The following is a 15,895-nucleotide window of genomic DNA, read 5'->3' as shown; positions in this document are numbered from 1 at the left end:
ATTAGTGTAAATGGATAATTTAGAAGTTACTAACCAGAGTGGGTTGCACCACTAAATTACTGATATAAGCCCGAGGTTCATCGATACGTAGTCTGACTTCAGAATCTTTAACTATATCAAGCATCTCTCATTCTTTAACCATTAAACTCACCACCAGCTTATGCGTCTTCCTGCTTAACGCATCAGCTATAACATTCGCCTTGCCTGGATGATAGCAGATGTTGAAATGATAATCCTTCAAGAATTTCATCCATCTCATTTGCCGCATATTTAGGTCCTTTTGATTAAAAAGATACTTTAAACTCTTATGATCCGAATATAGTTCAAACTGCTCACCATAAAGATAATGCCTCCAAATTTTTAAGGCAAACACTACAGCTGCAAGCTCTAAGTCGTGAGTGGGATAATTCTGCTCATGAGATTTCAACTGCCTTGACACGAATGCTCTTGCTTTACCACTTTGCATCAGCACGCATCCCAACCCTTGATAAGATGCATCAGTATATACTACAAATCTTTCCCCTTCTGCTAGTAAAGAAATTACTGGGGCTGCCGTTAATCGCTTCTTCAATTCAGAGAAAGCCTGCTCGCAACTTTCATTCTATTTAAAAGAAGTGCCCTTCTTGGTCAAGTTAGTCAATGGCCTTGCTAACTTAGAGAATTCCTCAATGAACCTTCTATAATAACCAGGTAATCCGAGAAAACTGCGTACTTCTGTCATATTGGTGGGCTGCTCCCAATTTAACATTGCTTCAACTTTCGATGGATCTACTGACACTCCTTTTTCCGATATCACGTGCCCCAAAAACTTTACTTCGTTCTTCCAAAAGTCACATTTTGAAGCTTTAGTATACAACTGATTGTCCTTTAGAGTTTGAAGAGCTATTTGAAGGTATTCAGCATGATCTTCTTGCGTCTTAGAGTAAATTAAAATATCATCTATGAACATTATCACGAATCGGTCCAAATATGGTTTGAAGACCCTGTTCATGAGGTCCATAAATACTGCTGGAGCATTCGCTAGTCCGAAGGGCATCACTAGAAATTCATAATGGCCGTACCGAGTCCTAAAAGTAGTCTTAGATACATCATCATCTCTAATCTTCAACTGATGATATCCAGACTGTAGGTCTATCTTTGAAAAATATTTAGCTCCCTTCAGCTGATCGAATAAATTATTTATCCTCGGCAGCGGGTACTTGTTCTTGATAGTCGCCTTATTAAGTTGTTGGTAATCGATGCATAGCCTCAAAGAACCATCCTTCTTTCTTACAAATAATACCGGTGCACCCCACGGCGACGTACTAGCCCTAATGAAGCCTTGGTCTTAGAGCTGCTAAAGTCTCTCCCTTAATTCTCTTAATTCAACAGGTGTCATATGGTATGGTGATCTGGATATTGGTGCAGTCCTAGGTACCAGATCGATTGTGAGATCCACATCTCTCTTTGGCGGTAATCTAGGGATATCTTGAAATACTTCTAGAAATTCATTAACAATCGAAATTTGTTCTACTCCTTGAGGTTCAACTTATAAGATGGCTGACAAACTAACCGATGCTCCCTTCCTTCGCATCCCATGAAATTGTAACGGTGCTCGCCCATCGATATTTAATATGACCAACTTCCTAAAACAATCGATTTTTGTCCGATATAAAGATAACTAATCCATCCCCAATATAATATCATATTCTCGCATCGACATAACTATGAGATTAGCTGGTAAATTTACGTTCTCGATAATGATCGGACAGGATTTATAAATCTGACTTAGGTCCACTAAATTACCAAGGGGGTTTGCTACCGTTAACTTTTTATCTAAGGGAGTAGGAGATAACTCAAGTGAGCATAAAAGGCAGTAAGAAATAAATGAATGCGATACTCTAGAGTCAAATAATGCTCTAGCTAAGGATGAATAAATAACAATGGTACCTTCGACTACATCGCTACTAGCTTCGATGTCAGGCTGAATAATGTCATGTTGGCGGTGCTGGATCCTCATATAAGAGTGCGGCATCATCATAAGTCTAGGTCGCTCCATCCTCAGACTATGCTAAAACATCATAACTTTGAATTAGGCTCTCGTATTGTTGCGCCAAGTTTTCGTACGGCTGTACTGTGTCGTCTCCTGACTGTACTAGAGCGTAGACTCGGCCTTAAGCTTGTGTCATGGTGCCTGAACTCCCTGCCTCGACTGCTGGTACTGCTGAGGTTTAACCTGTGGCGGTGGCTGCTGAGGTAGTCTCTGATATACCGATGAAGGTCCTTGCTGAGGTGGCCTCAAGTATAACTGTAGCGGCCTCTGTGGATATGGCTGAGGTGGTCTCGAGGAAGGCTGTGAGGTGGAAGGATGTAGTGGAGGTCGCTGTGACATCGACGGCAGCGTCTATTGTTGGGGAGGCCTGAAAGACTGATGTGAAGGTCCTGACCTTTATGGATACTGATTGCGCTGTGGTCAGTAACAAAAACGAGAAGTGTGGCCCTCGAGTCCACAATTATAGCAAAATCCTGAAAATCATGGTGTAGGAAGTGATGTCGTCGGTCTGGCCATCGATATAGATATTATTCTCTATCTCTTAGCTGCATCTTGCTGGGCTGGAGATATATGTGTAGCAGTTTTAGCACCACTTTTTACGTCCCTCCTCTGATCACAATTCTTCCAATATTCGTTGATGTCTTTCTCCACTGCTAAGGCACGCTCCAACACTTCGGCATAGGTCTTCTGTACGAAAGGGGCTAATCGGCTATGAATAGAGGCTCTCAGACCTTCCTCAAATTTTTGTGCCTTACGAGTTCCATCGGATATTAAAAAAGTTACAAATCACGATAGTTTCGTGAACTTAGCATCATACTGGCGCACCGTCATCTCACCCTGCTCCAATTTCATTAATTCTCCTACCTTTTGATTTTTCATATACAAAGGAAAGTATTTATCATCAAACTTCTCACAAAACTGAGCCCAGGTCTAGATTTTAACTCTTGGGTTCATCCTAAAGACTGAGTCCCACCAATGATCTGCCTCCCCTTCTAGTATGTAAATAGCCAATTCCGCTTTCTAGTATTCATCGCACTTCATAACCGTGAATATCTTATCAATCTATTTCTTTCACACCTTGGCCTCAGATAGGTCAGGCCCACCCTTAAATACAGGCGGCCTCTGTCTTTTGAACATTTCCAATAAACTTCCTATCCCTTCGTTTGCTACATGAACAGTTTGGGTTTGACCTTGAGCTTGAGTCTGCCTTATCTGATAGCTCACAAAAGCTGTTAGATCACTTTGGCACTAAGAATTCCACCCATAAGTGACCCATTTTCAGTGGTATCAGGACCAGGAACTCCTGATGTGGCTCCGACATCAATGTTTTGATCCGCCATAATCTACAATTAATTAAACATATAAGCTTAGTGTGTGACAACCAAAGTAGGTTGTAGTAACTAAATTGAATTCTAAGTATCATTAATGGAGTGTATACTATTTAAGGTCTACAGGAGCATGAAAATTTATTGGATTATAAGAAAGATTTGATGATATAAAGGATTAACACATGAAGATTACGAGAATTCAGACAGTAACATATATCAAAGTTGTAGTGCAGAAAATTCAGATTCTTATACTACTATTCTCGCTAATGTTTCTGATACTTATAAGTGTCGGATTGATCTAAAAAATTTTGTGAAGATAAATATATAAGTTTACTATAATTTTATAAAATTTTAGCCTAATACAAAGTCTACAAAAAATTCTAAAATTCGGATAATTAGGTTTATACAGAAACAAATGATTTCTGACTAATATACACATAACTTAATATTGGTAAAGGATAAGCCTACATTTACATTTTTGAATTATTTTTTAATAAAACTATACTTATTAATCTACAACTCAGATTTTGAATCAACTGAAAAAGAGTTTTAATTAATTAGTTATGAATTTTGTAAGTTAAGTAATTTCTGCTTACTATTGCTGTCCAATTTAATGTAATATGCTAAAAATCCTTAAAAATTCCTTTAGGTCATGATTTGGTTATTAGTTTAATGTCAAGTCTAAATAGGATTATATATAATGCCAACATAATGCAATGATCCCTAAATTTATATTTTAATTTTTTTTCTATCATAAAAGTAAAGGAATTTATGTTTGAGTCACTAATTCTAAAGACAACCCTAGGTCCACAATTTTAATCTAACCTGGCTTTGATATCAAACTGTCACGCACTGAAATTCGAGTTCCCGAATAAGGTCTTCGGGACCCGAATCTTAAGGTGTGAGTTATAATATATGACATTAATCACAATCCAGTTGATTTAATCAAATTCAATCAACATTCAACGTCATCTAAAAGGAAATACAACTGAAATGTTTATTTAATTTAACCCTTTTGATAGTTTTCCCTTTTCTACATCGAAATTTGAACATAAACTAAACCTAAATAACAAAAATGATTTGAATTAAAACTAAACCTAATTAAGAAAATAATAAAAATAAAAATAAAGTTAATAGTAGAGGCCCGCTTGCTCGTAGTATTCCAGCTCTGCACCTGTGCATTTGTTTTAGTAGGATGAGCATAACAGCCCAGTAGGGTCATTTCTTATCCAAAATTTAACATGTTCAGATAATATCAATTTTAAAAAAATAAAGGAATAGAAAACAGATAATGAAATTTAACAACTGAATTGTAAAAATGCAATGCATGTGATATTTCCATGAATACTCATAACATTTATATTATTTCTTATAACACCGTATCCAAGTGGATGGTCACGTTGCATTAACGCCCACGCACTGGTACCTCATGGTGAGGGACCCATTTATATGTTAGTTGGTCAGACTACTACTCCAGTTATACTCCTGACATATGTCCACGCACACAATTGTACTCATACGCCGTACACAAAGGAGACTCTAAAGGATTCAATGGGTTCTAGGATTTTTCACCCAAGGGACACGATTGCCCTACTTGCTGACTTTAGGGTCTCTCACCCAAGGGACATGATTGCCTTACTTGCTAATTTAGGGTCTTTCACCCGAGGGACACGATTGCCCTACTTGCTTACGTTACATCTAACATAATAAAATTTAATGTTCAATAAAAGGTAGACATACATGTAAGATTAATAATTATTTCACAACAAAATATCAACAATATAATTCTAATTAATAATTCTAGATTTAAATTTTTATTGAAACTTTAATAATTCAAATACTTAAATAAAGTATTATTTTACTATTATTTAATTCAGAAATTTCTATGAAATAATGTACAATAAATTTTAGTTTCAATTCCAAATTTTAAAAAATTTTCTTAAACTTAAGTTCATTTAAATTTAATTTAATTAATTCTTCAAATTTTAGAATTAAAAATTGGATTTTAATCTTTACAGAACAAAAATTATCACACTGATTTATATAATATAACATTAATAATATAATTAAATTATTATTTGATAATTTAAAATTTATTAGTATTATTATTATTTTTTATCTAACTATTTAAATCTAAATTCAGAATTTTATTATTATTTATTTTTAAATCTAAATTGAATAAGGTTAAGGAAGATATTAATTTGGACTTTGGATACTATTATTATTATATAAATTATTTGTTATAACATTATGTTAGTATGATTAACCTTGTTTTATAATTGAGTATCTAAATTAATAAATTTACTTTTATTTGTTACATTTAATATAATTATTATATTACTTTTATGTTAAATTGTTAATATCATCATTTACATATTTTTTTTAAAATAATAAATTATATTTATTACAACTTTTATATATTATCAAATAAAACTTTTCTATTTTGTTACTTATAACATAATCATATAAATAATATTAAATACTTATGTATTAATTATGTAATATAATGTTATCTTATACATGTTTACTTTAATTATGTTATATATTTTGTTATTTTTTTTAAACCTCCAATTATATTGTATTACTACTATATTATTATGAAACATAATATTTATATTTTACTATACATTAATGATCTTATAAACATTTTTATTTTATTTTATTTTATTATATATTTTATTATATATCATATTAATACTGATTACATATTACAATTATATAATTTATAATTTATTATTATTATTATATATTTTTATTTTATTTTTATAATCATATTTGCTTATATATACTTATCAATCTTACATCACTTATATTCACAATTCTGCATAATGAATCATCAATACTTTAAATAATTAATTATATATTATGTTTGTATTGTAAAATATTGTAAGATATTATAATTTATTTGAAATTTAATTTAATAAATTTTTTTTCTTAACAAAACATTTAAGAATTAATAAAATAATTTTAAATAAATTATTTATTTTATTCTGTAAATTTATTTTATTTTATTTATATATAAATTATTTCAGTATTAAATATTTTACAAATAATAAAATAAAAATTCCTAAATGAGTATATTCCCTACATAAAAAAATAAATAAAATTCAATTGACAATAATATTTCTATGAAAATTTAGATTAAATAAATATAATAATAACTGAAAATGATAAATTTCAGGTTAAGATTACCTACCTTAAAGTTTGATGATCTAGCCCCATTTTAATCTCTCTCTCTTAATTTACAAAACTCTTTCTCTCCTTCACTCTATTTTTTTTTTAAAAATTTGATTGATTCCTTCTATTCTTTCTCATTATATATATATATTTATAGATGGATGCGTAATGGAATGGAGGAGTGAGAATTATGTGACGATTTCATTTAGTGGGAGGTTCGACGGCCATTACCATACAAAAAAGAAGGAAAGTGGAGAAAGTGGTTTACTCGTGCGGAAGATTAACTTTTATTTTTTTATTTATTTTTTATTTTTTAATATATGGAGGGTCCCACTAACAATAATTTAAATCTGCCCCGTCCATCATCTCGGCCTGACCAAGAGAAGATATAAGGCAAAAAATGAGGCTGATCTGAAACTCAGGTGGGCCACACGTAAACGGACGGTAGGGTTAGTTCCCACAAAAAAAATGGGTTGTTACAGTTTTTATGATAATGCACAATGCTAGAAATGTGAATGGTTTATGAACTGGACATTGCCCACTATTGAAGCAATAAAAAATCTTTGAATGAAATGATTTCATTCCTATTTGAAAGCTTGTCCAATTATCTTTCTAATGAGCCCAAGATCGTCCAGATCCAACTTGTAATGAGGGAGTTATGACTGTTGTTGTGGGATTATGCGATGATGGAAATGTGAATGTGAAGGAAAACTTTGATCATACTTTAAAAGGTAAAATGGTCTCCAAATGAGATGACTCTAGTCATATTTGAAAGCTCGTCAGATTATCTTTCCAACGAGTATAAGATCACCTCGATCCGACTTGTAGCTAGAGAATTATGACTATTTCCTTGGGACTGCATGATGTTGGAAACATGAACAATTTGTGAATGCGATTTGAAATTTGAGTCTAGTTTTTAAAGGTTAAATAATCTTTAAATAAGATAATTCTAGTTTTATTTGAAAGCTTTAAATTATCTTTTTAACCAGCCCAAGATCAATCTCGATTGGACTTATAATGAGGGAGTTATGACCGTTTCTGTGGGATTATGTGATTCTAGAAATGCGAATTCAAACTCGAACATCTTACACAATTCATTTTGCATTTTTCACATTTCCAACATCACACGATTCAACAAAAACCATCATATCTCCTTTATTATAAGTTGGATTAAGGCGATCTTAGACGCGTTGGAAAGATTGTTCAATACACTTTTAAATGAGACTAAAATAATCTCATTTTGGAGATCTTTCAATTTTTCACAATTTGCCCAAAGTCTAGTTCATTCGCAAACCGTTTGTATCCGCGTTCACTTTTTTATCATCAAGAGATTCCATGAAAACGATCAAACTTCATTGTTATAAGTCAGATCGGGAGTGATATTAAGTTCATTTGAAAGATAATTTAATGAACATTCAAATGGGACCAGAGTAATCTCATTTGGAGACAGTTTCACATTTCAAAATTGAGCCTAAAGTCCAATTTACGTTCATAAACCATTTGTATTCCCGTTTATGTTTCCAACATTGCACAAACCCACAAAATAGTCATAACTCCCTCAATATAGATCAAATCAAAGTAATCTTTGGCTCATTGGAAAGTTTATTTGACGAGCTTCAAAATGAAATTGGAATAATCACATTTAGAGACCATTTGACTATTTAAAATAAGGCCTAAAGTCCAATTCACATTCATAAACCATTTGTATTCGCATTTCCAGCATCGCGTGATCTCACAAAAATGAACAATTCCCTTGTTATAAGTTAGATCAGGATAATCTTAGGCTCATTAGAAAGATAATTTAATGAGTTTTTCAATAGAACTGAAGCTATCTCATTTGTAGATTGTTTGATGTTTCAAAATTGAGCCTAAAATTTGTTCGTGTTCGCAAACAATTCACTTTCATATTTGCATTTTCAACATTATGTGATCCTACGAAAATGATCATAACTCTCCAATTACAAGTTAGATTAGGGGGATCTTGGGGGGCTTGTTGGAATTTAATTCGATGGGATCTCAAATGGGACTAGCTAGAATTATCTCATTTTAAGATTATTTGACCTTTTAAAAGTGGACTCAAAGTCCAGTTAATATTTCGACATCACACGATCCCACGAAAATGGTCAAACTGCCTTATTATAGGTTAGATCAGGGCAATCCTAAGATCTTTGAAAAGATAATTCTATGAGCTTTTAAATAGGATTAAAATCATTTCATTTAGATATTGTTTGACCTTTCAAAAGAGGCCAAAAGTCTATCTTACAAACAACTGAATCATCTAAGTAGAATCTTTTATAAAAAGAAGAAGAACTCGTCCTTTAAAAGTGGAGTACTTTTTTATATCCTTGGTATCCTTCTATTGGTTTCTTTTTAAACATACCTATCTAATCAAGATCTTTGTAGAATGAAGAAAAAATTCATATTTTAAAAGTAGAAATTTTGTTATTTCTTTTCTTTCATTCTATTCATTTATTGGCAAAAGACCTAAGTAAATAGAATCTTTCAAAGAAATAAGAAGAACTTATCTTTTATGAGTGAAAATTTTCACAATATTCCTTATCTAATGTCCTCTTATTTTCTTTTCAAACAAACATAACAGGTAAAAAAGAAGAAAAAGAAGAAGAATCTATTTTTCAAAGGTGGGAGTCTCTGACAGAGAGAGTTGTTAGAAAGCATGAAAAATTATTGGAGAGTAGTTAAAAAGAACAATAGATCACCGAAATACAATGGTAAAAGAAGAGTTAGCTAGAAAATTGTGGTAAAAGAAGGTTCTTGTGTAGAAATGGTCCGCATATATTTTTGTCCCACAAAAACACCCAAATGAACTTCTAAAAATAATAATAATAATAATAATAAAGGAAGTTTATAAAAAGGGTACTATTTTGGGGCTCCTATCACAGGCATACTTAGGAAAAGGAGACTTGTCTTTTTAACTACTGATATTGTGACAAAATTAAGAACAAACATTCCCTCATGGTAGAAAAATCTACGGGTGAGTGATTTATACATATGTTGAATATTGCTCATTTGTAAGCTTTTCTTTTAACTATCCATTCTTTTCACACATTAGTGGCTAACCTGTTGGGTGGACCGGCCTAGTTTTTATTTCTTCTCATCTCCGAGAAGGGCAGGTATTTTGCTCCTTAGATGTCCACACGCTTGCCAGGTTGATACGTGTGCTGCCTAGAAGTGCGTGTGGCGAGTAAACCTCAGGCTTCATATTTACTTCAGTGGTTATTTTTCTTCGCAAGTCCACTAATCTAACCGTTCGTCCAGTGACTGCCCAAAAATCCCACTTACTGCACAATCCTAGCTGTCGATTTGGGCATCTTCAGGAGGATGGTTAGAAAAGATCGAAGATAAAGGTGCAATTTGACGGACAAGATCTATCTTGAATGGATGAGATTTTTAGGCTGGATCCATCATAAAACCAGTTTAGATCAAAAGAGCGTTGTGCTATGTGTAAAATGTTGGTGGCTTGATCTAACAAATAATTCTCTTCAAGCAATCCACCAGGAAACAAGGGGAATTTGGCTTCCACTGTAAAATGGATGTAAACTGCCACAAAAGTCTCATGGATCGATAACATGAACCGTTCATCTTATGGAACTCCCTGACTAAATGATTCTATTGTTAGGGGACTGCAGAAGCACACAGAGATGAATTAAGTGAAGTAATTCAATCTCCCCAAGTAAGCACAACACAAACATACTAATTTTAACGTGGGAAAACCCTTGCGGGAAAAAAAAAAAAAAAAAACCACGGCATAAAGCGACAAATAATCAATATAAAAGCAGAAATTACAATAGTAGGGAGAATACCGGATCCGAACAAGCCTCAAATCATCCCAAGCTACACCCTTAAAACCTTATAAACGAATTGAAAAAGCTCTGAAGAATCCCAAACAAAATTGAAAACAAATTCTACATATCACAAATTTTACACACATCTGCATTTCTTAACAGAAAACAACACACTAACCAACAGGCCAAGCACTACTTTTTTAAATTATTTAATTTTACTATTTTCATAGTCATATCATTTTATCCATTATTCCTAGATTAATTACTGAGTCTTCCAGTCGAGTTTTCGAGTTTTAGAACAATGGTTAGGATCACCCATTCTCAATGACTCTTCGAGTCGAATTTTCCACACCAGCCCATCAGATTGATGTGATGGATTACCTAATTTTGGGTCCTAAGGTACCAAATCCTATGGCTCAAAAAGCTATACATGTGATGGGGACCATACAGTAATTCCTTGAGAGAGGGAGAAAGCTACACATGTGATGGGGACCATACAGTAATTCCTTGAGAGAGAGAGAGAGAGAGAGAGAGAGAGAGAGAGGTGTTAGTTCCATATAGGACAGTGGTTGAGTCAAAGAACAGCTTTTCAAAGAGTCAAAGGCCCTAACATGGGAAGAGCACTAGAGGGCACTGGCGGTTTCAGTTAAAAGCATATACACACACGCAAGAGATGGAGAATGGGGTGAGTGGTGTCTGCACAGATTCACATCATCATTAACTACAAATCAACCAAAATCACTGCTGATATTGTAAGGCATGTGAAGTCACATGCCCCACCAAAAGAGCCACTATCAGCTACAGCCCATTCCATCCTACCTTGGCATGCATCACCATCTTTCCCGCCAACATCTCACATGTGCAGTACATGATCTGGCCCACGTGGAAGATGGACCCTGCCACGATCGTCGCCCATCTCGAAAATCGGCCTCATCGGCTCATGAGGCGGGCCATGACTGTACGTTTGAGCCAGACCGTCCCGATTCTCGCGCCAGGTGATCTTCATGGTGGGGCCCATCTTTGTCATGAGTGATCATTTCTCCCCCTCTAAAAAGAAAATCACCCCCCCACATCCATCAACCCCTCAAAATCATTAAAAGGTTACCATACTCAATTGCACCCCTTGTCCTTTCACCAACAGTCTGCAATTCCAATTCCATCCCACTGAAAAACATAGCATTTTATCAAAACCACCAAAATCCCAACAATAAAACAACTCCTTTGAGGCCCCCCATCTGTCCTTGTACCCTGAAAAGTAAGTTGAAAGCTAGTGGGAATTGAACCTTCCAAATTCCCTACTCCTAATAGGTCTTTTAATCCCCTCCTTTAATTGGGTTTTCTACTAACATGACTAGATTATCTCCCATCCTTTAATTGGGTTTTCTAGTTGATCTAGACCACTCAAAATGTGAGCCCCACTGTGTAAGGAACATTGTCCAAATCAAACAATCCTAACCATCCAAATTCTCCTGTAGAATTTGGACCACATCTTCCTTTCTTTTAAAACTTCCTGACCATGGATCAGACAGCTAAGGTCACTCAATTAGATCCATTTTGGAACAAATGATTTGGATGGTTAGGATTGAATTGTGCATGAGTATGATTCACCATACTTGGCCAAAGTATCATATACGACAGTGATAGGAACCAAGATGAGACATTGCATTTCTAACTATACATATGATCTGATGGGTCACTAGCAAAAACATGAACCTAGACATAGGCCAGAGTACTACTATTACAGATATGGGGTAGTTGGAACCAAAGAAAAGAACTAAATGAGTTACATTATCATGTGAGTCTTGTTGACTAGAGAGCTGGTGCTTGAAGCTCCAAAGAGCCACAATCTAGAAGTTCCTCAATCATCTGTTGGATGTGGGCATCTTCTAGTGCACTGAATTGCTGATGGCCATTGTTCTCCAATTGAACTTTCATGACCCAACTGGCCTCCGGTGGCGGTGGCCCGGCTAGCGGCTTCTTCAGCCGCGCACCAATGTCGTCCGATCTTGCAGAGTCACCATCACCATTGATTGGCGCTGGAGCAATCTTGGGCTCCTTAGCAGCCGGTCGTGTCATTTGGAGAGACGCTAAGTGGCACCGATGCAATTTCGCTGTCAATGCGGCTGATAAATACTTGGACGACGAGTTAGGTGACCCATTCGGGTTGTAGGGGAAGTTGGTCCTCGCCCGTGGCCCACACATCAATCTCGCCGCTTCATCATAAGCTCGAGCCGCGTCTTCGGCTGTCTCAAACGTGCCCAACCAAATCCTAGTTTTCCTATAACACCCAACAAAACATGAACATTATTTTTTCGCGGTGTAAGTGAAAATTCATTAATCACCAAGTCGGGAAATGACACAACTAGCACTAATCAGAGGCTACCACAGACTTATTGTGAGCTGATGATCAAGTAGTTAAAAGAAAGTAATTACCCAACTCAAATGCGTTGAATTCCATAATTAGGCTAAGATACTTACAATAATGGGTGGCGGATTTCGGAGACCCACGAGCCCCAATGACGCTGCCGGACGCCTCGATACCGCTGTTGCGGCCTTGCCATGCTAATGAGGTTATTAGTGATAATTGAGCTTTTGTTTATGGAAGAAATGGAGAGGAGGATTTTCTTGAATGTTATTAAGGTATGGGTTTTGTGTATGTGTGTTTATGAGAAAGAGAGGAGGGGGTGGAAGTGAGGGGGTTTGGGGGGTTTTTGTAGCCTCTTTCAAGGGCTGTATGCTCCCATCAGCTTACTGGCACCCAATTTAGAACTGGGTCCCACAGTATTGAGTCATTCTTTATATATTTCCTTTTTTGCCTTTTTTTCTTTTCTCTGTTTCCTTTCTTTTTTTCTTTTTCTCACCAATCTGGTTTTAGATACCTTAGGAGGATACTGAAGTATTTGATTTTAGTGGCCACATACATGTTACTAGCGGCATGGTACTTTTGGTGTAGCATGAACATGTACCATACACGTGGCATATGCATACCATGATCTGAAGCAGGCATCATGTGGGACCCACCATTGATTAGCTCCTAACCAAATTTTAATATGATTGGACCATCTTAAAATTTTAATAAATGGACATTTCATTGCTTAATGTGAACGGTTGTTATTTTTGTCCTTTAGTGTTCATTTGTATTTCACAAGTCAAGGGGTTGGATTCGTCTAAATAGTTCAATTTTTGAAGCATGGTTCATTCATTTTGGGAATACAAAATTAACGGTTTTGATCTCATCGATGTGTGACACGTGTCCAGAATGACATTGATGCACAGTACATCAGAGGGACAGAATTCTCCCTTTACATCAGAAGTGCTGTCGTCTGAAAATGAGGTAGGAAAGCTTTCATAGACTGGCAGACTCTGACGCTCCGCAGGCATGCTTGCGAAAATTGTACACGTTTGGCGTATGTGTAACTCAAATTAGACCGTCAAAACCCTGGGAAAGACTATTGATGGGCCGTAAGACAAATAATCTACAGAAAATATGATCGTTATAGACTGATTTCTGGATATTTAATGGAGGATTAAACAGTCCAAATTCAACAAACAAACGTCCACTGACATTACGTCTTTAAATTGATTTGATTATGATATATCTCTCATTTAAAGTGGGTCCCTCTATTTGGGCAGTCTGATTCGAGGTAAGTATGTTCCACGTGTACATTTCTGCGTGCATGCTCACGGAGTATCATCCTCCCTCGAGGGAGCGGATTGCCTGTGACCCCGCACAGAGATATCTCTGTGCCCGGAGCTGTGTGGAGCACATATAAATGTTTAGAACAAATCCACTCCGTTCATCTGTTTTGATAGACCACAATAGGACAGGATTATAAAAATCAGGCATATCGAAAACTCAGATAGACTATACCAGATGAAAAAGTAGTTATTGAACGCCTAGCAGTGATAGAAGTTTTGTATCCGGATGATATTTCTTTCCTAAAGTTTATCTGAGTGGTAATAATTCCATGAACAGTTTGGATGGCATATAAACATCATGGTCATCTCCAGGAAGGTTTCAACAGTGGACGTTGCTGTTCCCATTGTTTTGTTGGTATGGCCCACATGAATTTTGGATCTGGCTGATATTTATAATCCCGTCCTATTGTGGTCTTTAAAAATATATGGACGGAGTGGATTTGTCACAGAGATATCTTTGGATCCAACACAGCCCCGGGAATAGAGATATCTATGTGCCGGGTGTAATAGTCAATCCTCTCCCATCTCTCGAACATCAAGCAAGAGATCCGACGAAAAGAATGGTACATCGCTGGAGTACGAAATTAGCTATTTCTGTGGGGGCTCCCATTGGCGCAAAAGATCGATCGGGGCCCACTTGCTTAGAATACTACTTAGGTGAGGAAAAATCGTAGCATGCTCCAGCGGACTATGCATCTCCATTTATTTAATGAGGCAGCAGTATACTCATTGGAACCGTCGAAATGGACCATCCAAATTGTTGGCTCATCACAGTGGTGATGGTCCACATACCAAATATCATACCGATAAGAAAATTCTACCCACACGATAAAGCACAGGTAAAAGCTACAGCCCTTAGATCTTGGGTCATGTTTCAACGATCCCAACAGTTTATATGACGGGCCTCCCAACGTAAAAACTCTCAAATTGGAATATGCCATCCCTTTTGATCATTTAACTCTTTTTCTTTAAATATGGAAAGTCTCTTAGCCCTTTTTTTGTAGCCGTTGATCTAGAATCTTGTATGTTTCAAAAATTTTGAAGCATCCACCATCAGCTATTGCTCCCATCAGATCAACGGTTTGGATCACCGAAATGTTACGCAGATCCAACTGCCGTAGTCCCGACGTATACTGTAACAGTGAGTCACGACGTATTGTAGCAGACCCCGCGGTATTTTTAGCATATCCCTTGGTGGAGTCTGTGCATGGTCACGTCATAGTCCTAAAGAGGGAGGGAAAAAAGGTTGGTACACCGACAGAGTATTGAGATTTATGCGCATTCCCACAGATATTCTACACGTGTCATTCATGTAACAAAAAATAAGCCGTCCAAATTGATGGAACCATTACAGGTGGGCCACAAGAAAAAAATTGCACTGATTTCATGATTAAAACTGATGGTTTTTAAATAGAGGTCAAGATTGCGTAATAAATAAGATTTTGGGTATATGGCCATCTGAAGTGGGACCCACTATTTCATGGGTTTAATGTAGTTATCTGTTTGCCAAGTGCCCATTTTCTGTGTGCATGAGCATGGAGCATCAATGTCTGCCAGAGTATCAAATGATTTATATGCCGGCATTGGGACGTTGGAACAGTTCATCCACGTGAGTACAGCCGCATCCCATGCTCAAGACAAAGACTAAATTACCCTGATTTTCCGCTACCCTTTCTGACCCTTCATTCTTTCTTCAGGAATATACGACCGTCATGCATGATAACGTGGCTGGTGTACCCGTGCTCTAGTTTACATATGTGGGGCCCATTTTAGTGGATCATGACCGTTGAATGTTAATCTGAAGGATTAATATAACAATTCATAAAAACAAATTCCTGCATTAGATAAATATAGAC

General features: G+C 36.0%; 1 protein-coding gene across 1 annotated transcript; it reads right to left on the bottom strand.

Annotated features, from left to right (window-relative positions):
* Window positions 1-11,983: 11,983 nt before the first annotated feature.
* Window positions 11,984-13,271, bottom strand: LOC131216933 (ethylene-responsive transcription factor ERF003-like). The gene is made up of 2 exons (XM_058211568.1): window positions 12,819-13,271; window positions 11,984-12,618 (listed from the first exon to the last, which is right to left on the bottom strand). The coding sequence occupies exons 1-2, from the start codon at window positions 12,899-12,901 to the stop codon at window positions 12,150-12,152; spliced, it is 552 nt and encodes a 183-aa protein (XP_058067551.1). The 5' UTR covers window positions 12,902-13,271; the 3' UTR covers window positions 11,984-12,149.
* Between the last annotated feature and the right edge of the window lie 2,624 nt (window positions 13,272-15,895).

Source organism: Magnolia sinica, chromosome 10, assembly GCF_029962835.1.
Source record: "Magnolia sinica isolate HGM2019 chromosome 10, MsV1, whole genome shotgun sequence".
Classification (NCBI taxonomy): domain Eukaryota; kingdom Viridiplantae; phylum Streptophyta; class Magnoliopsida; order Magnoliales; family Magnoliaceae; genus Magnolia; species Magnolia sinica.
This window is presented reverse-complemented; position numbering and strand designations above follow the sequence as displayed.